Below are 24,722 nucleotides of genomic sequence, written 5' to 3'. Positions count from 1 at the left end.
TTGTTCTCATGTGCTGCTGAACAGTAAAGGGGGTTTAAAAAGTCGCCCTGATAATTAAAGTTATAAGACTGGTCATATTCTACATTGTCAACCATTCCATTAAAAACAGCAATGTGTTAGTATGTCTCGTAATATTTGTACATATATCCTAAACTGAGTCACATTAATTGTAAATTACAGTGTTCATGGTCATTATTATAAAGGAACGGTGATCTGTGTTAATAAGAAACATTTAGATCGCCAACAAATCAATCATCTTATTTAAGAGTGCAACACAATTTTAATGTTATTAAAATAAATATTTAACCATGGCAAAAAGAGAAAAAACACATTTCCCACACCCCTGTCATTAGTGTAGACCTATGGATTTGTAGAGTTCTTTTAAAAGCCATTTTAAAAGTTTAGTTTGAGAGTTTTGCTTGAAACAATTAACACAGGCCATCTAGTCCTCGTGCATGCATAATAATGCTATTGTGATGTCCATATTAAATAAACTAATTACTATCCTTGACCTTTAATCACCAGGTGAAGTATGTTAACATTCTCTTTATGTTTGTCTCTCGCACAGGGCAGTAACTTGTTTCTGGCCGACTATGATGGACGCACGCCGCTGCATGTTGCCGCCTGTGAGGGCCACCTGAAAGTGGTGAAGTACCTACTGAGTCATGGAGCTACAGTCTATGCTAAAGATCGCTACGGCGACACACCCCTATGCAACGCTGTGCGCTTCAGGTACGGCTCGCCTCATTTTGAACAATAAGGGCTGTTTTTCTAAGTAGTAATGGAATCCATGAAATTGCAAACACATTTAAAATGCCCCTTTGTCCATAAGCAGCCATTTGAGTATTCTTGAAAATATGTTGTTAATTTCCGCTAAAGAAGGGAGTTGATTAAATGAGCTGCTGCTAGGTACGGACTCTGGCTCTGAGTAAATGACAGAAAGGGAGCTGCGGGGGGGGGGTAACCAGGGGAACAACTCTAATGGAGTTTAGAGGCCAAACAATAATTATAAACTAATTAGGCTAGTTGTCATCTGTCAGCTAAGACGCTGTTTATTTTTACCAAAGTTATTTATTTTTTCTCCATGTCATTCGTTGACATTGCTCTGAATGTCTATCAGGGGAAAGCCGCTCTTAATGTTATAGTGTAAGCCTCAGGGTGAAATCGTTGTATTTGCCTAAGCTGAGCCAAATGGCTGTTGTCCTATTTTAACGGTTGGTACTGCAAGTGTGGACTTGTTTCCTTTGTGATGGTGGAGGGATGCATCGGAGCGTCGACACCTGTCGTTACACTTCCGATGCTACACACCTCTGCTTGCTTTGCCCTGTCTACATTTATATCATGAAAAGACAGTAAGTCATAGAACTGGAGTTTTGAGTTTGAGCCATAAGGTTGACACCATGTCTGATACACTTTGAATGGCAGACATTTCACAGTGCACCACAGCACAATGCCCATATAAGGAGTGGCGGAAAGCATACAGAAAAAGGGTGAAAGAACAAATATGGGGAGTGTCCCCTAAACCAGTTCCACCAACCTGTTCCCAGTTTCACAGATGAGAGATACTGGCTTCTTTACGATCTCTACAGGATGTTTTTTTAAAAACCTTTTTAGTTCTTTAAGTGACTGTGCCTATGGAGACCTTTTTAAAACACTTTAGCATTCATTTCAACTGCAGGTTAACTAATGTTGTAGAAAGTCAGAAACCTATTTAAAGTTTCCTGTCACCACAAGTGTCACTGCAGGTGACTCCTGCGTGGGTGTTCATGCACGGGCTAAGGAACTTGTTTTTACATGCCAAACTACAATCGCTGCCAACGGCTCTGTCAAAGAAAGTACATCTAGTCTTCCTAAAGGGAGTTAAAACTACCCATTGCATTATGACATGTTTCTTGCCAATACACTAACAAACTGAGTGTAGACAATTGGAAGATAAATTAGAAAATAATGATACTTTTAATAATACTTGGAAACCCATAAAGAGAAAACATTTTCCTTTTTATTTATTTAACTATTTAGTCCAATGCTTACAATGTGTAAGCAGATAAATCACGGAATGTATGTTAGGGAGTAAAACATAAGTGGTTTTCTTTACATCTATGTGATGTCCGGCAGTGGCTCAGCCAGTAGAGGCTTGGACTGGGAGCTGTAGGGTCGCCGGTTCAAGTCCCCGACCAGACCTAAAATATGGAGTGTGGACTGCGGACTGCTACTTGGAGAGGTCCCAGTTCACCTCCTGGGCCCTGCTGTGGTGCCCTTGAGAAAGGCACCGGACACCCCCCTTCCCCCCTCACTCCCATTGCTCCCCGGGCGCTGTACAATAGCTGCCCACTGCTCCTAGTACTAGACTCCTGGTACTAGACTCCTGGTACTAGACTCCTGGAACTAGGATAGGTTAAAAGCAGAGAACACATTTCAAATTTCACTGGGTGTTTCTCAATGTCGAGGAGGCTTGCTTGGTAGCACGGAGTGAGTTCCTTCAGAAGCGAGGCAAGAATACCTCCTAGCCTCGGAAAACAAAGAATGGAACAGGCTAGCAAGTGTGCAGGTGTGTGTCATATAAGAGGCCCCGCCTTACATTTTCCGCCAAAGATTTGGGAAATTGGTCCGTGCGCAAAGCATTGTGGGGATTTTAAGACCGCTGAGTCTACACATGTGCAGCCTCGAAATTTCCTGCAACTAAGTACGCCGGCCTCGGTAGAATTCCAAGTATCCTGGACATTGGAACAGTCCTTCGGCGGCACTCGATGACGTAGCATCCTTGAAATAGTGGCTCTGGAGCAGCTTTCCTCGACCTTGAGAAACACCTACTGTGTGTGCTGTGTGCTCTGCATGTGTGACCATTTTAAAGAGGGTTTCATCCCTCCCAATTCTTCCAAATATCCACTTCTAAATACTTGTAAACTGTATCAGTAGGAAGTCTTAGCGATATGGTCTGTTTCTCATATGTTACTTTTATCAACTCGCTATCAACTCTCCTTTAGATATTGTTTCCTGACTTTGACTTTCTTAACAGCATTTAAGAGGTTATGATTTCAGTATATGCTGGTTTTAACTGAATGATAATATATCACATAATTTATAGAGAATCAAGAATATAACTCTTTCGCATGTCTTCTCACTAACTTAGGCACAAGGAGGTGGTGAAGCTGCTGAGAAAGACCGGAGCGCACTTCTCCAGAGACAAGTTTGAGGAAGCAGGAAATGAACTGTGCAGGTGAGACACACAAAGCACGTCTTGAATCAATTGCACACATAAACAGGCACAAATTCTCTGTTGATCAGCCATCATCGCAGTGACCCATCCTACATAGCTGACACAGGTTCAACCACTGTTGCACAAACTGTAGGAATGCTCCCCGGCTGCATAGCTTCAGATCTGTTCTGTGTCTCAATAGAACAACACACCGTATGCTCCTGTTATTCAGCTCACTGAGACACCCAACAGGTTTTGTCAAGAGAGATCCAATTTACAGTTTCAGAAACACACCTTAAGTTGAATTATGATCAGCATGGCTTGCTAGCTATTAAAACAAAACGATAAGTCAAGAAGTTCAGCATTATTAATTGATTCCCTTCATGTGTTTGGCCAAGTTCCAGAACAGTCTCTTTACACAGCAACTTGTTCTTCACCCCAGTGGCTTTTTGATTGTTTTTAGTTCTTAATTTGGTAAACGGAACCCTTTGCTGTGATAACTCATGTCATGTCCTGTGTCAGCCTGGCAGTCAGCGGGGACATGGAGGGCCTGGAAATCTGGAGCCTTGCCGGAGCCGATCTGAATCAACCAGGCTACAACGGGCAGTCAGCAATTCTAATGGTGGGTGTGATATGAAGTGGAATACTTTAAGAACACAGTTCAAGTGAAACCCCATCTTATTCATTATGCTCATGTTTTCACCTCTCACAGGCTGAGGCTGCTGGCCTGTTGGAAATGGTGGACTTTTTATACCAACTCAAAAATAAGGTATCCCTCATTCTAGCTTCTTCAAACCTCCATGCTTCATATTTCTACATCTGTCAAACACCCACATAATCACCTACTTTCACACCAATGTAACTCTCAGATTGATTACATGTTTGTTTTGTGTAATTTCAGACAGTAATTGGTGAAGATGATGATGATGATGATGATGATGATGATGATGATGATGATGATGATGATGATGATGATGATGATGATGATGATGATGATGTAAATACGATATACTGTATTTGTGTTTCCCAGTTTGTGCATGTCCCATATTGAGCATGAAAACCCATTCATACCCTTGTGCCTATTATTGTTATTCCTATTGCTATGATATTATTTTCAGAGATGCATCGAACTATCAGCTTGATTTACATTTCTGTGCCAAGCTTATTTTCACTTATGTTTTGCTCTGTAGGCCTACATTCAGAGTATTCCATAACGTTTTCCATGACTCTTCTCCAATATGTATGAATTTGCAATTTAATTTTCCATTTAAGAAAATTGTTGTGTATATCAATTTTAGTTCTACAAAGAGAAATGGCGAGTCAGACTTTTTAAGAAACGGAAATTGGAAACGGCTAAGAAAATTGCAATCGGTGCATCTCTACTGTAATATCAACCGTCCATTCATCCAAATTATAACTGATTATCCTGCCCAGAGTTTTGCCGTGTGTATCCCAGCATGCATTGTACACGAGGCAGAGTCAAACACTTCACAAAAAGGTCTCAGTTGTTTCTGCTGGTGTTAAAAACAAGGGACAAGCAACAGTGCTAACCACCAACGGCCTATGCAGTAAAATGGTCTGATAAAGAGTTAGCGGAAAACTGGTCACTGTTTTTGCAAATACATTTCTAAAAACGGAATAAAGTGGTTCATAGGTTAGTTGAATCAAACTATCTTTCCATGATAAATGAAACTTTTATTTTGTGAGTAATTCCTATTTTCCCCTTTTTTTTATACCATCATAAATCCAGTCCTGTGAGATTGTGACCCTTTTTCTATACTTTATGATTTGTAATGGATACATATTATATTCTTTAAATTGAAAAACACAACAATAAACCTTAATTAAAAGAATTGTTAGTTGCAGCCCTGGTTTTGAGAAGCAACATTTAGGCTAAGCATGTCTCAAACCTCTCTGCTTCTTCAGCAATCTACATAAAATCTGACTTCCTCTGCTGCCTGTGAATGCTGAACCTGTGTAGCCTGCTTTACAATTGTGTGTGTGTGTGTGTGTGTGTGTGTGTGTGTGTGTGTGTGTGTGTGTGTGTGTGTGTGTGTGTGTGTGTGTGTGTGTGTGTGTGTGTGTGTGTGTGTGTGTGTGTGTGTGTGTGTGTGTGTGTGTGTGTGTGTGTGTGTGTGTGTGTGTGTGTGTGTGTGTGTGTGTGTGTGTGTGTGTGTGTCTAGAGCACTGAAACACCCCTCCCCTCTCCAGCGCTGCCTGTTAATCCTGTCTCTTGTTGTTTCCGTGCAGAGCGAAGGGATCGAGTTCATCGCCGCCCCGACAGGACAGTGAGCTGACGCTGCCTCCACCAGCCAGAATCTTCCTCAATGTGCATCCTCTTCTCCCAAGCCGTCCTCTACACACCGTCCTATTGAGTTTCAGAGTTGCTCTCACTTCGAATGTTTAGATTTGACTTTTTTTAAAGCCATTACTTATGTTTCCCTCCAAACTCCAAGCCAGCACAACATTATTTAGACACTGCTTTCACTAAAATATGCCCAAAAAAGGGCAACACTATGTATACGTTTGATTGTTGCACAGTAGTATACGTATGTATGTATAAGGAGAAACATTATCATCCTGAATGTGAATGTTCAATCAGGGATAATTGTGAAATTCACCCGTCTTTTAGCATGGAGAGTGCTATAACCTCCCTTTACTCCTTCAATGGAGGATGGTTGTTAAATACATTTGTATATGTAGTAGGGATGAGAATATATATATATTATGAGGTTTGAGTCTGTGTGATCTGCGTGTAGGGAGAGAGAGAGAGATCAGCACCTGCAGCTCTGCCTGCTGTGAGGGACCGTGAGCGGAGCAAAACACACCTTTAGACCCAACACATTTAGCTATGGCACTGTCGTATACATTGAATTATTCCATTTGATAATATGTAATTAACTTAGGCGCCCCTCCCAAAAATTCGAATACCTGAATAATTTTGAATATTCGATTAATCGTTCCCATCCCTAATATGTACTAAAATAGTTAAAGAACTCTCACTGCTGTAACAGTATTACAAAGTTGTGTGTGTTGCTGTAGCAATATATTAAAAATATCTGTAACTACAGGCAGGGTACATCACAGATTTTATTTGTATGGGTATGCAATAAAGACATTATTTTCACGAGTTAACATGATACTCTCTAGCATCTCACTGTAAAAATACAGTGAGATCTTAGAGAGTATCATGTTAACTCGTGAAAATAATGTCTTTATTGCATCTGGGACGTTATTCAACTGTAGCTCTTGTCCACTGCCCTTTCCTGTTGCTAAAACAGGTACAACCAAAACCTGCAGTCACCTCTCCAACTCATCCGGCCTGTTTGCTGCACTGATTACCGAGCTTGAAGAGTGGCACATCTCACTCTGAGATGGACTGGGGGAAATTTAGACTATTGTTTGAGCCAGATAAAGACTCCCAGTTCCCAGTTTCTGTATTTTCTTTTACTTTGCGTCAAAGATCATAACAAAATAACTTACTTTTCTTTCCTTATCTTTGTTCTGTAATGTGTAAATGGTGTCATACATCGCTACTTTAGTTTGCTTTAAAAAGAGAATTTTCTGGGATTAATGTGATGTTAAAGTGCAACGAAATGATATGAAAATGTTCCTGCTGTTTTCAATGCTTGGTTATTGTCCCGATTGTATTGTATTTACAAAGAGTGTAAAGGATGGTCTTCTTCCTTCTGTGTAAAGAATAAATAAAAGCAACAGAAATAAATCTCTTGTATCAAAGTCATGTCTCCTGTGATTGCTACTGAAACTGAAACTCACATGAAACTGCATAAATTGCTCCTGGCTAAAGACTCCTGAGCAATTTCCAATTTGACATGGTTTCTGTTAAAGCGTCCAACCAATTGTTAAAGGTATTTTTTCTTCGTGTACCGAGTCCCTTTGTGTTCTCTAAAGAGATGTGTTCTGAATAATAATTGGATTCATTGACTGCATTGGGCATTTAGAACTGAGTCTACATCAAACCCAAACGTAGAGCTTTCTGTGAACTCTCACTGTCTGAGTGTGAGATAAATCAACAAGAAATGAGAGAAACTAAGAAGACAAAGATGACATTACAAATTCCATACGTCCATGGGACTTCTCCGTCTGTAGTGGCTGGTATTTGCTATCTCAGTATTCAGGGCGGCTACCCCGCTGCGCTCATTGCTGGAACCCAGCTCAGCCGGTCGGACCAGCATGGGCCTCATTCCTCGCTGACTGAGAGACTTGTATGAACCTGGCCCAAAACACAATATAAAGAGCAGAGACTCTGCAGTGATTCAGTCTGGGCTGGGATGGCACCTAGGAAACAACACCACGAGGACAGAGCTCACCTTCCCCAGGTAAGCACAGATTTTACTACTCATCTCTGTAGATTTCTTCAGGGACTTGTTTCAAATCCGACGTAGTGATGTGTTCACTACCAACAGATCATTTCAGGAAACTAATTCTGTCTTCCGTTTGTTTTTATTCTAGTGGAGACAACAGTTGAAGGACAGACTTTTCCCTGAGGAAGCTTGTGGTCCCTCTGATTAAGTGGTTCTCAACAGTTCAACAGTTCTTTACAAAAATTGTGAAATGTTTAGGACCACTTGACCAGTCAGACAAATGCTGCCAGTTTGGGAAAATGCCGCCTTCGAAAGGATCTTTAAAAAGGAAAACGACTCTCAAGGCCTTTATGTAAAAGCAACTGTGTGATTTCCTCTGGTTCTCTGTTTCTTTACTGTATTGCTCTGTCTTTTACTCTCATTTTGGCCTCTTGTGTTTCATTACCAACTGTAGTCCAGGAGTTTGGGGGACTATAAAAGTCATTAGGCTTTAGTCATTTCACTTTGCTGGCAAATTTGTTGGCATTTTTAACAGCTCTGCTGCTGCAGTAACATTCGTCTTTCCTCTTTTTTACTGGTGCCTCTATTCAGAGGTACTGATTAAAACAAGTCCATAAAGAACCATTTATCTCTGTTGAGTCCGTAAAGGATGACAGGCCGAGAGTCTTCATGGATGGTTGCTATCCAAAGTACTGAAACTCTAGTATATCTGTTATCATTTTCCACCTTATTTTCCAGACTATTTTTGGCCAATGAAGATAAAGAATTAGCATATGATATTTTTGTGTTAATATTACTGCTTCATTGTTGAATAATATGCTCCTGTAGTTGTTTACAGTTGTGCTCATTTTAACTCCTTTATATACAGTTGGATAGTGTAAGCAGCAATGAGTCATATTCAGAGTCTCGTGAGAACCCTGTATCTCTAGAAAGTCAACTTTTCATGAGCTCAGAAAAACAACCCTGTTTGACACCCTTCTCACCGAAACCTGACATACACTGCATTGTCCTGGATAATGAGTTTTATTTGTATTGTTATTTATTGTATTATTCCTATTTTTATTTATGTATCTATGAACTTTTCCTGTATCTTTTTCTGTACATGTTATATTTATTTTTTTGTTAGCTGCCTGTGACCCTGGATGAAAACAGGTTAGAGTGGTAGTATCAGGGAGGGGTTGATTGTAACACTTATTTCCTTGATGTGCTGGCCAAGTTTACATGCTACGTATATGTATAATTGACTGTCCTCTGTATATTGAAAAATACTAATAAAAAGAGTTAAAAAAAACAGCCTTGTGATAATGCATTCATAATCCAAATAGGTTTTTAGATAGTGTTTAGAGTCGGTGAGGTCCTGATAATTTATTCCGGTAAATTACTCTGACCTACTAATTGACCTGACCGAAGTTATTGAGTCTATGTAAGTTTACTGCTTGGCTCAGATCCACCAACGTCAGCAAGATCTCACCTCTATTAACTCCCCGAAGAACCAGGTTCAATTAACTGCTGTTTCAATTCAGACAACTCTTTTAAATCTGTTTAAGCGATCCCGAAGGATTTTGGTATCAGTAAATGAGGTGTGTTCCTACCTAAACATGAGTGTGGCAGGGTGCAGTCTTACCTTTGAAGCAGGAGAGGAGAGCACAGATGTCCTTTAAGTTGTCCCAGTCCAAAAGGTGGGATCAGTTTATTTGAAGAAAAATAGGTCCAAACTAATACAGGGTTTTTACTTTCTCTCTTTACAACATTATAATCATACTAAAAAAAATGATGCTGTGATCATGTTCAAATATGAAACTTTAATTCACAGTCTTACATTTATTACCAAAATGTTTCACTTCAACTGCCCAATTCAGTTGTGACATTTCAAAATCTCCCGATAGAATTTAGAGGCATTTCCTCATAAAAAGACCGGTGATAATAAAAAGCACATTCAACTTTTCATTCACCAAATCAATTCACACCAATTCCATACCTTTTTTCCGTCACAGATGGCGGGTACTAACATTCAAAAACACATTCCTATCCGCATGAATTCGGAGGAAGGTCCTCACAGGTGGCGGGTACTAATACTCACAAACACATCTTCCATCAAATCATTCCACTCAGCAAACAAAGAAATTCACTCAGCATTCAAAGAAATTCACTCAGCTTTTCAACCAAGAAAATCAAGAGATATTTACCAAGTTTGAGAGAACCTTACCGAGAGCTATTAACCCAGCTCTGAAGGACAGAGCCTACCGGGAGAGAGTATACCAGGGGCACCCCCCTCTCTCTCTCTCGCTCCCAAAAAACCAGTCCCTTTATCCTCAAAAAACGATAGTTACGGCTGTAACTACGGTTCTATGAGTCCCGGATGACCGCCAGAGGCGGTGCTTTTAGCACTGGATGACTATACCAACCATGTCATGAAGAATCCGAACACTTGCTTACCTAGCTGGAAGCAGCGGAGCTCGGCAACAGGACCACGCCCAAAGGATGGGGAGTGGCGACATTGACCCGGTAGAACCTGGAGAATGTGCCAGACGATGCCCACGACGCCGCAGCGCAGATCGTCTCCAGGGACACCCCTCTCAGGGCAGCCCAAGACGTTGAGATGCTCCTTGTAGAGTGACATCTCACCCCTGATGCCGGGGGGCGGCCACTGGCCCCATAGGCATGTGTGATTGTATCCACAACCCAGTGGGACAGCCGCTGTTTGGAGAGAGCACAGCCCCTTCTCGTGCCGCCATGGCAGATGAAGAGCTGCTCTGACTGTCGTATATGGGCCGTAGCACCAATATACACCTCTAGGGCACGCACAGGGCACAGCAACTCAGTTGTGCCGTTCTCCTGTGGGACATTAAAGCGCGCCAGCTGGATAGGCCGATTGGAGTATGCTAGTGGAAGCACTTTGGGCAGGAACGCCACGTTTGGCCAGAGGGCAACACCCGAGCCATCGGAGTTCCACCTCAGGCATGTATCACTCACAGAGAGGGCATCTAGCTCTCCAACTCGTTTCCCTGAGGTCATGGCAAGCAGAAATGCTGCCTTCAGGGACAGCCACTTAAGCTCCACCTGGGCTAGGGGCTCGAAGGGAGGAGATGACAGGGCATCCAGCACTAGGGGCAAGTCCCAAGCTGGAGCCCTCGGGGTGCTAGGGGGACGCTGCCGTAAAGCCCCTCTCAGGAAGAGGGACAATAACCTGTGGCGCCCCGCTGTGGCGCCGTCCACTCCCACATGACGGGCAGATATAGCAGCCGTATAGACCTTCAAGGTGGAGTGAGAACGACCACTATCTAGAAGGGACTGCAGAAACTCTAAAATGGTGGCCACCGAGCAACGCTCCGGATTCTCGGCCTTACCCGAACACCAGTGGGAGAAGAGCTTCCATTTGTACTCATACTGTACTTGAGTGGATGGTGCTCTGGCCTTCAGGATAGTTTCCCTGACAGATGCCGTGAAAACGCTCAACAGTGGGTTTGGCCCCTCAGAGGCCAGGCCCAGAGCTGAAGGCGGTGAGGGTCGGGATGCCATCTCCGACCCCCGAGCTGTGACAGAAGGTCCTTCCTGTCGGGGAGACGCCATGGTGGGCTGCAGCAGAGACTGCGCAGCAGTGGGAACCAGACTCTCCCCGGCCAGCAGGGGGCGACTAGAAGGAGCCTGTGCCCCTGAGTAAGAACCCTGTAAAGCGTCTGCAATATCAGAGGCAGTGGCGGGAAGGCATACAGGAGACTGTCTGGCCAGTCGTGCGCCAGAGCATCCTGCCCCATCGGGCTAGTCACCTCCGACCAGGAGAACCAGAGGGGGCAGTGCCTTGATTCTTCCGAGGCGAAAAGGTCCACCTTGGCCTTGCCAAAAAGGCTCCAAATTGTCTCCACCACCTCTGGATGAAGCCTCCACTCCCCTGGAAGATAGGCCCTGTCCCCCCAGCATGACAGAGAGCAGAGGCACAGCTGTGACACCCTGACTCTCCTGTGCCTGTGCCACTTGGCATCCAAGTGGAGGCTGTTCAGCCACATCTGTATGGGGCGCAAAGACAGCAGGCTTAAGGGCACAACGGCTGAGGCAGCCGACAGTGTGCCCAGGAGCCGGAGGAACTGGATGTAAGGCACCATCTTGCCCAGCCTGAAGGTGGGAAGAAGGTGGGAAATGTCGTCCACACGACGAGGTGTCAGATAGGCCCTCATGGCGACCGAGTCTAGGACCATCCCAAGGTAAATAACCTGTTGGGCAGGGTCCAGACAACTCTTCTCGATGTTCACTCTCAGGCCCAACCGGGCTACGTGAGACAAGAGGCGCGCCGTATCCTGGGCCACTTGAGGCCGGGATGGCGCGCAGACCAGCCAGTCGTCTAGATACGGCAGGACCGTTACGCCCTGCTTTTGCAGGGGTGCGAGAGCTGCCGCCACGACCCTGATGACCACCCTTGGAGAGAGGGAGAGACCGAAGGGAAGCACCCGGAACTGAAAGGCGAACCTCAGGAACTTCCGGTGATGGGGTGCAATCGGCACGTGGAAGTAGGCGTCCCTCAAGTCAACGGTTGCGAACCACTCCCCCTGTGTGACAACACGAAGGGTGTCTGTTGTGGTCAGCATATGAAAGGGCAGTACCTTGAGGAATCTGTTGAGTCCGCTGAGGTCCAGCACTGGACGGTATCCGCCGACTTTCTTGGTTACAAGAAAGTACGCCGAGTAGAACCCCTCGGTCTGAAACAGAGGGTCTACCGGCTCGATTGCGCCCTTGGCCAAGAGGACGGATAACTCTTGGGCCGGAGCTAAGGCCTTCGCCGGGTCGCTGACAACTGTCATTCTGACCCGGTTGAAGGCTACGGGCCGGCGTCGGAACTGCAATTCGTATCCCCGGGTTAGGATAGAAACTACCCAGGGGTCGGAAGTACAGGCAGCCCAGTAACTGAGCTGCTGCTGGGAGAAGCAGCTGACGACCAGCCCCGGGGCTTCAGGGACTCGCCCCCCGGCCTCTGGAGCCCCTTGGGGGGCGCCGGTAAGGCGCTGGGGTAAGAGGCTGCCTAGAAGGCCGGCGATCAGGGGCCCGAAAGCCACTGGGAGGCAGTTGAGTGGGCCGCCGCGAACCACCACCATACGCTGGTGGCTGAGTGTGCCTGCTAGAGGGGCCGCTGGGCCTGCTGGGAGTGGGCACAGGCCTATGAAGACCCGAGAGCTGCTGCCTGGTCTGCCTAGCTTGGGCAGCCCGCTCCAGTGCCTCCAGGGCAGCTGCTCCAAACAGCTCCCCTGGCTCGACTGGCACGCTACGGAGGACTCTCCTACATGTCTCCGTTAGAGGAGACTGCGCCAGCCACACCTGGCGGCGAGTCTGCACCAGAAAGGACATAACTCGCCCCAGTTCCCTAGTCATTAACGCAAAGGCCTGTAGTGATGCATCACTGAGGCCCAGCAAAGGAGGCTCAGCCGGAGCCTGCTGCAGAGAGGTGGAGACGGCCAGCATTAAATGGGAGAGGGAGTTCCCGATACGACCCATGCGTGCCGCTGCGTTGTAGGCCCTACAGAGCAGTTCGTCTGTGACCCTGCACTGAGGCCGAGGGCACCTGGCATCAGGCCTTAGGGCCTCATCAGGAGCCAGAATCAGGGATGCGATGGTGGGCTCAATGGGTGGCATGCGACCCAGCCCCACTCTCGCCGAATCCTGCATGGCAGCCAAGGTCCGGGCATCAGAGCCGGAGTGTGCGAGGGCCTTGGTGTCCCTCCAGCATGCATGGAGCTCCCTCAGGTACTCCTCTGAAGGAGGAACAGTGAGGGGGACAGTGGCAGGGCTACGCCTGAAAAAGGCGCTAGCCTGAGCCGGATCGGCCTGCAGAACCGGAAGCTGTAAGCGTGTCAGGGCCGCACGAATAATGGCCGCCGTAGAGGCGTCCTCCTCCTGCAGAGAACCCTGAGCAGAGGAGTGGGAAGCCTCCTCGGGAGTGAGCAGGGCCTCGTCCTCCACCTCTTGATAAAATAATAAAATTCAATAACGTGCTTTAACCACCAGGTGTCCCTTTCTATCAGCTCTGCACCGTTATGGTGTAAATACAGCCTATCTACCAATTGGATCAAATATAAAAGTCAGCCGAATTAGTGTTGATACTGCAAGGAGACGTATTGTGTGAAAATAAATGTAAGATGTTGTTTAATTGCTTATATATTTATGATCTACGTCACGTTTTCAGTTTTGGCGGCAGTTCTTCCTGTTTGTCTAGAGGTCTTCTCAGCAGGGCTCTATAAATAGAGAACTACGGCAGATATGTAATATTTAATGCAGCCGAACCGTGTATTACAATTCTGTAATGCGATGACTTTCAAAGAGAAAAGCAAGCACACTCGGAATAAAGTTTTATTTTGTTTTTAAAAAACATTTTCAGATTTCACATCACATAAACCCCAAATCCCAGCATGCATTGCGGCTAAACCATCCAATCATCGAGCTGAGGATCTTGCCTACGTCAGTTTCCGGTTTCATTTATCACCGATGTATTTTGTTATACATACATTCCTTCACATTTACATTTTAATTTGCATTAAAGTATTTCGTGAGGCCTTCTAACATGTTTTTAAATATAACTACGGTTGTAGTTGAAAAGTTTGTAAATTAACATGAACCGAATGTTGCCTGGCAACTCAATCGCACAACGTCACGTCCGTTAATTCCACATCCACACGCATGGATTAACATCGATTTAATACATTAATGTAGCCTTTGTTTCTGCTAAAAGAGGTGTCGACCAGCTGGGGCAACAACAAAATTGGCGTAATCGAGTGTGAATATTAAAAAATAAATCATTATTATATTAATATTGACAATAACAACCGACCGTCGGAGTAGCATTTGCTTGGCATTTCCGGTTATTTCTCCAATGGTTAACATGGGTTAACAATACCGTGTAACTGTCACGTTTGAAGGGACGAAATCGTGACATCTTCACGTCTCCCAGCATGGTAAATCGTCTTGCTGTGATATCGGGTTGTCTATGGCTATGACATAACCACCTTTTTGAGGCCTCAATGCATTTCTCCTTAGGTCCGGAGCCCCCCTCCCTGTGTGAGAGGAGAGGGAAGAAACTGCCTACTCCCTTATCAGTGACACCCATAAATCATTATAGGTCTTACACTCAACTTAAAAAACCACTTGTTTTATACTGTAAATATAGAAAAACATAACATATGAAACATTTTCATTGTGAGTTATACAAGAATATAATTGATTATACTTGATTATAATTAACTTTTGTTTTAAGTATTCAACCTGATATGGAGATCTCAACAATAATAGTTAATATTACTTTCAAGGTTGGATAATTTTTTCAAGCGGTAAAGGAACACTTCCATCCTTCAGTTTATCACAAACATTTTAATTACAAATCTCCAAATTAGGTAAATGTACTTAGTTCCATTCTATCACTGGACATGAGTAATATATTTCTGCTTTTAACCTGCTTTAAGACACACTTCCTGGACTTTTGCTGTCTTTGTTAAACTGATCAAACCACTGATAAGTCCAAATCTGGACTCACTTAGACTGTAAATTCCAAACACATGTTTGCATTCTCTTATTTTTGGAACTAGTTTGATGGGAAAACCAGACCTGAAGACTCAAACTCTGACACAAGAAAATCCGAATGCCCTTTTCCCAAGATATAGACAGGCTACTTTATACAGCATAAATCATTCATGAAAGCACTGTGCACGATTATTCCCCCTCTCCTTTTAGACAGCCCCCTCTCCTCTTCCTTTGATCTCCTCTCTGCGCCAAGAACTATCAATATTTGCTAAACGTTTCTCACAAAGCCTGTCCGTGCACCGGGAGAAGCTGCATAGGTCTCACGGGCAAAGGGATAAGAAGACATAGGAGAGGCTTTAATGAGATGCCCGGAGCGATTCCCCTGTGCGTGCGCAAGGGCAGCAGATGTAGCGGCACAGGAAGTCCCATGGGACCCCGTCCTCGGAATTTCATCAGCGGCCGGGGAGAGACCCAGCCCAGACCTCCTCCTGTGGGGAGGGCCGGGTGACGGTCGTGGTAAATCATCTTTACTATGGATTGTAATTATCGGTCTGCTGACAACCCCTGCCCCCCCTCTCAGTGTGTGTGTGTGTGTGTGTGTGTGTGTGTGTGTGTGTGTGTGTGTGTGTGTGTGTGTGTGTGTGTGTGTGTGTGTGTGTGTGTGTGTGTGTGTGTGTGAGAGTGTTGCTGATGAGTCGCGTGGATTGAGGAGTGTTTTGTGGGATAACAATTAATTAATGTATTCATTCTTAAAATATTTATTATTTACCCCCCCTGCTCTGCTTTCAAAGCATAATTGTTGTGTGGGTAAATCTTTATTCTTTTAATCATCTTTGACCTTCTCAAAAAACGAAACTTCTGAAAGCAGCACAAACTTTGGTTTCTGTCTCAGTAACCTGCCCTTTTGAAATCCAGAAACATTGAATTACATGAATGAAAGTTCTATAAATTATATAATATAAAGCCTGGGTTACAACATTGAAAGGACATTGAATGATGGGCATTTACCAAGGGAAGGTTTGATGCGTCATGGAACAAGAACCAGTGTTTTTTGTAGAAACGCCAGGATATCTCAGCATCTCCTGCTTTGATTTTAAACATTTAAAAAGATCTGTGTCTGTGGAGTCCTCCAGCATCATGGTGCAAAACAAAATTGCCTTCTGTTAAAAAGCTCTGAACCACATATACAGTTTTTATTTTGTTGTCACCTTCAACATGAGTTTGAATGCAGTTTTCCAGCTGCGAATCTAAAACATGTCTCAGTAATATAACTGTATACTGGCCCATACTGTCTGTGGAGCAGCTCCACGTGTGGATGACATCATCACTACAGCCTGTCTCTCTGCTGTTGTGCTTCAGGAGAAACTGGTTCAAATGCAAACTGAACTGACATAATGTGAAACATGTTTTTAAATCAGTTTTTCCCATTAAAAACACAGTAATTCACATTGACTTCAATACTGCACGGCAGCCTAATTACATCAAAATGCAACTAATTATTCGATAACCTCGGCCTGCATGGTGAAGGCTATTCACTGAATATCGACTGGCAACATGGATTTTAGATATAATTTTTTTAACATCAATGGCTACAAACCTTAAATTATGAAATATGCTCGAGTCACACAAAGCACATTTTTATTTGATTTGGATAAAGTCTGCTACAAAGAATATTAAAATCAAATCAGTTTTATTTTATTTAGAAAAAATTAACCCCTTCAGTTGATCTTCATCATCAATAAGAAATCAAGTGGCTCCTGTCAGATTTCCTCTTGGGAAAATACAATGCTATAAAGCAACACTATAACCATTCATCCTGCAGGGATCTACAGTATAGGGATATTATACAGGAGGAAGACATACCATAAAGTATGCTTTGATGAGGTCATTACTGCTTGCCAGACACACTATAAGCCCCTACATGAATAGTATATGAATATTACAGGGAATCTGTCGTTAGGGGTTATTGCCAGGGTTGTCATTGTGCTTTACATCTTCATGTGGGGGCTGACAATGATGCACCAGCAAATCGGGTGAGAGAGCAGGTCATCACTGTCTGACAGGGGGGAGTGAGTGAGTGAGTGAGTGAGTGAGAGAGGGAGGGAGGGAGGGAGGGAGAATGGGGAGTGAGGGAGAGAGATGCTGGAGAACAGAGTAGCACATGCACAAGGTGCTCCATCGCTCTCAGATCTCCAGCGCTCAGAGATCAGGCATGACCAGCCTCGGGGTGGCTTAAAAAAAAGTATTTCACTTGGATGTGAACCTTTTTTCTTGCATACCGGATGGATTGTATTGCTTTGTTGTCTTCTCGGACTACTGGAAACCTGAGAGGTGATTTTACGCACACGTGCACACAGCCCTCACCGTGAGTCACCGGATGTCCGGATTAAAAAGCGTTGTGGATCTTTTTGGAGGGTACGAGAGAACTGATTTAGATGGATATACAAATGAAATAGGTTTCCCAAAGAGTGGAATATTTTCTCTAGGCTATACTCGCAGCCCACATGGCTTTGCCAAACTCATCGGGGTCTCCCGGAGCTGAGAAGCCCAACCCCAGTGTCATAGACCTGGGGACATTCTTCGTTGACTCCGATATCATATTTGGATTTACAAGTCATCTGCTAAAGAGAAAAAACAAGGTAAGAGTAACCTAAAGTGATGATTGAAACAAATATAGAAAGGATGATGCTTATTAAGAGGCGAGACAGACTGAGGTGCGTCTCCTGTCCGTTACTCAGGACCCTGAACAGTGCCTCGCAGCATCCTCAACGCCCTCTCTTGCTCACTAACTTAATCCTATCTTACTCCTAACCCATCATATCTGCGTGTCATTTATCACTTTTAGTCAAATGTTCCTGCGAGAAAAAGTGTCTTTGCCATTAATTACATTTTAAAATCCTTGATGATTGTAATGGCCAAAATGCCACTGAAAGGTTTGCCAGAAGTTGTTTAATCAATTAGAAGAGGCTCAAAATGAACACCAAGCCGATTTATATTTTCTTAATAACTCTTTGTTGTACCATTTGTGGACTGTAAATGTTTTTTAATTACTTGTGTTACTGTGTCTTAACACACATCTTTGTGTGTCCTTCAAAAATATTCGAGTATTTTGCATCCCAACTTGAAATTCTTCAAATAAAATAAAATTACAATTAAATAAATGTTTTTATTATTTATATTTTCCATTTAAATGTGTTATACGGCATGAGTTTGACAACCAGAGGACACACGACTATGGGTTTCCCTAAATAGGTCGTTTGAGGGCAGGAAAAGATAAATGTTTTAGAGCATACTGTCGCTTACATCACCCACATGAAATATTTAAAGTGTACTAATTAAATATTTAACCTAGTACCCCCGCACCCTTTTAGCTGGAGAGATACTGTTCTGTGTGTTTGCCAGAGGATGGCGCCAGACACCAACAGCACACAGAGGCAGTGCTGCTGAAGAGAGGCAACAGTTGAGACAGAAAACCTAATGAGAAAATTATCTATGGACTGATAGTTTTCTAAAAGTGGTATTTGTTTTCTCCTGACCACCAGTGAAAACTCCTGTTTTCCAAACCATTTTCAAGTCCACATCAATTATAAATGGAGATCACAACGTTGTAAAGGATACCTAAAATGTAATTACATTGTAGGTAAGTATATGGAATAAAGAGTCAGGAATAATCAATATGTTAATATCATAGTATTATGAAGCCATACAAACATGGAGTCTGGTGGTTAGAGCTGAAAAAAGCTGATAGAAAAGCATGTGACTGTCAGACTGTGTGGAATCAGATGATCTCTCCAGCCCTAGCAACAGGAAATATGTAATGGGGTTTAAACTATTAGAAAATTATATCACGTTTCATCACAAAGACGATTCAGAGTGGCTTCATAACCGTCATTTAGTCTCCCCCCCCCGCACACACACAGTTTCCACCAAAGTTTTCTTCAGCCCTCCCATTCTCAGAGTAACACCGCCTCCTGCGCACCGCTGAGCGCCCTCCTGTCCCAACAAATCCTCCGCTGTAAACTTCTGGTACACACTCACCAGTTGCTTTCGATCAGTAGGTACTGGTCCAGTTCAATCAGACAGATGACTGGTAAACCCCAATCATGTCTCCAGTCTCGCCTATGGCTATGCCCAGCGTTTTTTCGCGATAAACCTGTGAGACTCTCGAAGACGTTCTCCTGAAGGTGTTAGCTTGATCTGGGAGAATGAGCTCATTTGGGGGCAAATCAGCTCCTGATGGAAGGGACCATAACAACCGCATGTTCACTGTAAGTGTGGAACTGCACAATATTTAAGTAGGATTAGTTTCAGTCGTGTTTTTACGACTTAACAAAATAACAGCACAACTTGCATCTCATTGGGGCGCATTGGACAGGTGCTCTGTTTTCAAACGTATCGTCAAGGTACAAACAAACAGTTTCATGCTCACGCTTCGGCGAACTGGAGGTGAGACCGGTTGTTATTCTCACATTTGAGGTTAACCAAACTTTTCCTTATGCTGAAGGTGGAGGGATGTCCGGGTGGAGAGTCTCCGGTAACCCCCAGGAAAAGGCTTCACTCGGCGGAGGACGCGCGGTGCAGCAGCCGGCCTCCCCCCGAAGGAGCCGGCTCGGTTTCCATCTCCGAATCGGAGGAGAAGGGAGGCTTTTGCCAACTATGTCAACAGAAAGTCACAGAGCTGAAGAAGCAAGCTCTAGCCCTGGCAGACCAAAATTCACTGAAGGTTGGTTTTTATAACTTTTCCATAGTTTTAGGCCAATATCCTTATGAAATGTTAACTTTTTTTTGCAATTATTCACACTTGAAAGTTTTTAATCCTGATATCCTTAGCTCAACAAGTCAAATTATGTAAAAAAAAAACGCATGAAATTAGCATACTTTCACTTATTGTTTAGCACAAAGCAGATATATGGAACCTAGTGTGAGCTGCTTTAAAATGTATGTTGCCCGTCTTTTGGCCCTTTTTCCCCACCTGCACCTGCTCTTACGGCTGTTATCTATGAACAATGACATTTGGTCCTCTCTATGGTTTATAATTATACCAAGAAATTCTCACCATCTACATTGTAAAGTTGTTTATTGTAAGCTTGACTTCAAATTCTAGCCATGGATGTGAAAATGGAGGCTTTTGAGACTTTGAAAGTGGTCCATTGTTTGGCTAAACAATGCTTATCTCTTTATTTTGCTGCTGGGTGTGGGGGGGGGGAGTTGAAATGAGCGACCTGCTCACGTTGGAGACTGAGGAGGAAGTTAAGTCCCAGTCGACCTTCGCTGTGCATTGAAAGTGTTCCTGTATGGCTGCTCCCACAATTCCCACCGCTGTTAAATATAGGCCCTGAGACTACTGTTGTAGTGGCGGGCCAAGTTTGCCCTCGGGCTGGTTCTCCTCTGTTGTCCAGTTTTAGAGAGAGAGACCCAAAGTCGGATTAGATTACATCTCTTCAAGGTTCACCCCAAATCCCACAGCACCCAATGTTCCTACAGGGACAGGTAGACAAGGAACAAGGGGCATTTCTGAAGCACCTGGACCCTCTGTTTCAGACATGTGTGGTCTAATCTTTGTACTGAGCATATCAGATCTATGTTCAGGTATCAGGTAAGTCCACCCTGTAAACACATTAACTGCCATTATCTGCCATGGGAACTAACCTCCCCTTTTTATTGTGAGACCCTCCAGCAGTACTTTGTGGCCTTTACCAGGTGCTCTGTGTTGTAGAAAGAGATGGGAGCAGCCCCCTTACCCCCCTATTTTGCACTTGTTGATGGCTAAATTGGGCCTTAATTCTGGGGTGACAAACGGTGATGGCAGGGTGCTTTTATTGAACCAGGGTTATGGTATGGAAGGATAATAAACCCATTGTGTTTGTGAGTTTGGGCTGCCCACCTGTTGGGCCTCATAGGATGGACGGGGTTACGGATGATCGCTTCCAAATTGCTTCCTCGGCAGAGGCAAAAAGGTCAACAGGGCGACTCAGGTGGCCCGTTGGTGTGTCTGGGATCACGATACCTGCTAAGGTTTGGCCAGTGTTGTGTCTGTGGCGCTCATGGGAAAAAACGAGAGCGGAGACTGTTTACCCGAGGTCGCACTTCCCCTCCCGCCCCATCCGCCTGCAGTCCCGTTTTTGTGAAGAGGAAGTCGACTCGGTCCCCAGACATCCCTCTCCCCCTTACCCTGCTGCAGACTTATTGTTTGAATACAGTAGTAGTAGCGAGTGTTTGGGTAGAGTGAATGTGATTTTCTACATGAAAACTACTAGAGGGGAAAGTGCACTGTTCACTGCTTTTGTGTTTTCCTGTTTGTGTCTAGAGGAACCTGCAAGTGGGAACATATAGGGAAGTAAAGGCCTTTTCTCTTCACACTGTACCCCCAAGTTAAGTGAAGAAACTGTTGGTCAGCATTAAAAAACTCAAAATGACAAATTACACATACTATACATTCATATCCAATGGCAGCAATGAAATGCTTTTCATGCTTCCTGCCTCTCACACCCCGGCTTCAACATCAACTGTGCACACAGTCTTGTGTTTGCCAACTATTTAAACAGCACATCAACCAAAGTGCCCATATACACTTAATTTGAAATTATATTCTAATTACAAATATTGTATGACATTGTGTCACAGGCCTCAACCCTAAATTAACTTTGCTGAAATTATGTTTTTTAGGAAGCACCCTTTTCATCAGTCATTGCCCTTTTTATTTCATTCAAAGAGCAAATGGTTAAAAACAGGAAAGCATGAAAGAGCCACTGATAACCTCCAAACTGAATCTAATCAAGGGAATTCACCTACTTAATTTGCATAATTAAAAACGTACAGTTATAAATGACGTCACTAGTGAATAACAGACAGTCTGGATTCAATAATTGTAGACTGTGTTGTGGCTGGACACAGTAACTAGGTGAGGTATGATAAAAAGAAAGACCACTTAAACCTCAACTTCAAAGAAACCAGTTAGCTTCTTACTCCAAGTAGAGGCTCTGGATTAGATCCAAACTCTGCTATAAATGCTTACTGTTCTCTGTCTCTGTCCTGACACTCAGAGTTGTTTAATATTCTAGTGTTGTTATGATGAAACTGAATGAGAGGAAAGGGTTTTTTGTGCCTGTGCCATCAACCTTCTCATGAAAAGTTAAGAGAGTGTCCGTGACAACAATTGGCGATTAAGTTTGTAAAGAGCCAGCAGCCTGTGGTCATTGTAACCTGTAAGGACTATAATTCCTCGCCCGTGGCAGGGCTGCAGCAGCTCAAGCCCCTCAGTCACAGTTTAGACATAAGCTCTGTTACTTGATATCTGTTTTCTGAAGACTAACCATAATTGTATTCGCTGATCCATGAGAGAGATGACATTCAGGGAGAATGGGAGTAAAAAAGACTTGATTGTGTTGATGAAAAATGCCAGGAAGTGGATCAGTGCTAAGGTTCACACCATACTTGAAGATCAAGTTTTACAAATAAAACTATTTTTCGAAATGCGATTTCTCACAAAGATTGTCTGTATGGTCATTATGTAGCTGGGGCCAGCTGTTTATTAGCTAGGATTAGCATAAAAACAGGAAGTAGGGGGAGGGGGAAACAGATTCAGTAGCATAGCTCTGTCCAAAGCAAAAAAACTAGGAGCTCTAAAACTCTGTAATTAGCAAATATTTGTTATACTGCATTAAAACATAGGAAGAAAAGAGAGTGGAGAAGACATGTTGCATGATTGCATTCATCTATTTTTCTGCCAGGGGGAGTCACTTCCTGATAAACACTGCTACTTTGACTGTTTCCCAGTCTCTTTGCTAAGCTATAAGCTAACCAACTGATGGCTGTAAATCCATATTTAGCATACGGTAAACATGAGAGCAGTATCGATTTCTTCATCCAACTCTCTGCAAGAAAACGATAAGCACATTCACCAAAATGTCATTCTTTTAATATTTTAGCCAAGAATATGTGCTGTTGCCCTCTCTCTAAGGCAATGGAAGTTACTTTACTGATAAGACAAAAGGTTGGAATATGGAAAAATATGAAGTTTTCTTATAATTTTTAAGCCAGAGATGAAAAGCCCACACATTTTAGGTTTGGTATGTTGCACGAACTGTGGTCAGTGATAAAGTCAACTGCTCATAAATACTGAGGCCCATGAATATCCAAGCAGTCCTGGACCTTGTGAGCTCCACTTGTACACTGACTGATTAACAGAAAACGTCCTGCAGGGCTGTGACGGTTTAACATTTGGATTAAGTTGAGCCTTCCGAGGTTGAGGTCAGTTGCAGCCAGGCCTTACCTTTCTGATGACCTTTGCCCTCTGGATATAAGGAAACTGCATTTAGGTGCAGGTCACTATGGAGTTGAAGGTTTAATTAAGTTAAATCTCAGTGATAGAGAATGAGCACACCGCCTGCTAATCACGAACACTGTGCACTGCTGATGTATGCACGATGTGTCCAAGCCTATTATGGATGGTGTGTATGAGTGTGACTATGAATTTGGCTGCAGGAATTAATTTGTACCACGAGGCCTTTTGCCAGTCTTTTTTCATGTTCCGTTATTAAATAATTGGACCAGTAATTCTTGCAAACGACTCATTTGAATTCATGTTTGATTTGTTTCTGCTTTGTTCCTTGCTTGAACCTTGATTCATTTTACGTGCAGAGTTATAAGTGAATTTATGTTAATGTAACAAATCAGTTTTTCCTGAAGCACTGAAGAAAGAACAATTAATCATCCACATTGTGAAAAAAAAAAATTTCCCGGCCAGAAAGTCAGAGAGTGTACGAGCTGAGTTTATTTAACTCCCTGTGAAATGAACATTTGTTTTCACATGTCATTTTCTCATGCCTTCTTTTCCAACTTTCCCACTTGTGGATTTGTATAGCTGTAAACAAATAAGTGGGAGAGAGTGATCGGTTGCACTGGCCTGAGGAGACAGCAGAAACAATGCTTTGATGATGTCACTGTGAATAGATGAGTGTGGGAGAGAGACATTTGCTGGTGAACGGCTGCAGATCTACCTACCTGGCTACTGTTTCTCGGGCGGTCAGGGGGGGGGAGTGTTTCCTTTGTTGACTGACCTCTGACCTTTCTGTCAGTTCTCCCAGTCTTTATGGTGGGTTAGGGTTTCAGGGGGCTGACCTGGGCTGGAACAGGTGTACGCTACCAGGTTCGCTGCAGGAGGGCAGACGACAGGACAGAGTGACTGGCAGACGGATGGATTGAAAGCTAGAAAAAAGACTGTGTGAAAAACCCCTCCGGTTGTGAAACTTGAGCTAACGCAGAGTTAAAACAGAGCATGACCATATGATTCTATTCACCTTTAAGCACCTGAGCCCCTGGGGGCTCTCTGTGATGTGTGTGTTGTGAGTCTGTGTGCTGCTCAGCAGTGCATGCCCGCCGGAGAGTCTGGGAGGAGATGAGAGACGAGAGCGAGAAAATAGAGGAGACACTGGGCTTCTCCACGCTCCGTCCCTGCATGCAGTGTGACTTGTGCTTTATGGCATGTGGCTGTATTAAACCGCAGCGTAATAATCTGGTGTCAAGTGGTGCAGAGACCAAAGACATAAGTCATTGTGCTACCATTCTATACTATATCTCTGAGCCTCAGCGGCATGCAGCTGTTCACCGCCACTTTAACTCAAATCCCCACAGCTTTGTTTATTTTCTCTTTTTATATATTGCATGCACATTTGTCACATGAAGACTTTTTTATACACTTCTGT

At 43.8% G+C, this 24,722-nt stretch overlaps 2 protein-coding genes across 4 annotated transcripts in view; both read left to right on the top strand.

Moving 5' to 3' along the window:
- Nucleotides 1-6,934, top strand: part of aspg (asparaginase homolog (S. cerevisiae)) — a 34,575-nt gene extending 27,641 nt beyond the window's left edge. For 2 of the 3 annotated variants that reach the window (XM_071201691.1, XM_071201690.1), the window contains 6 exons: nt 569-732; nt 3,131-3,217; nt 3,719-3,818; nt 3,909-3,965; nt 4,098-4,193; nt 5,447-6,934. In XM_071201691.1, the coding sequence (XP_071057792.1) occupies nt 569-732; nt 3,131-3,217; nt 3,719-3,818; nt 3,909-3,965; nt 4,098-4,193; nt 5,447-5,488 (546 nt within the window). In that variant the 3' untranslated portion in view covers nt 5,489-6,934. The remainder of the gene's footprint in view (nt 1-568; nt 733-3,130; nt 3,218-3,718; nt 3,819-3,908; nt 3,966-4,097; nt 4,194-5,446) is intronic. The other variant, XM_034111517.2, reaches the window with a different exon arrangement.
- A 12,138-nt stretch (nt 6,935-19,072) lies between these two features.
- kif26ab (kinesin family member 26Ab) overlaps nt 19,073-24,722 on the top strand; it is a 66,617-nt gene continuing 60,967 nt past the window's right edge. The window contains exons 1-2 of the mRNA XM_034111749.1: nt 19,073-19,286; nt 19,523-19,741. Coding sequence (XP_033967640.1) covers nt 19,224-19,286; nt 19,523-19,741 — 282 coding nt within the window. The 5' untranslated portion in view covers nt 19,073-19,223. The remainder of the gene's footprint in view (nt 19,287-19,522; nt 19,742-24,722) is intronic.

This window comes from Pseudochaenichthys georgianus, chromosome 22, assembly GCF_902827115.2.
Source record: "Pseudochaenichthys georgianus chromosome 22, fPseGeo1.2, whole genome shotgun sequence".
Classification (NCBI taxonomy): Eukaryota; Metazoa; Chordata; class Actinopteri; order Perciformes; family Channichthyidae; genus Pseudochaenichthys; species Pseudochaenichthys georgianus.
The sequence above is the reverse complement of the archived record's forward strand: the minus strand, read 5'-3'. Positions and strand labels throughout refer to the sequence as shown.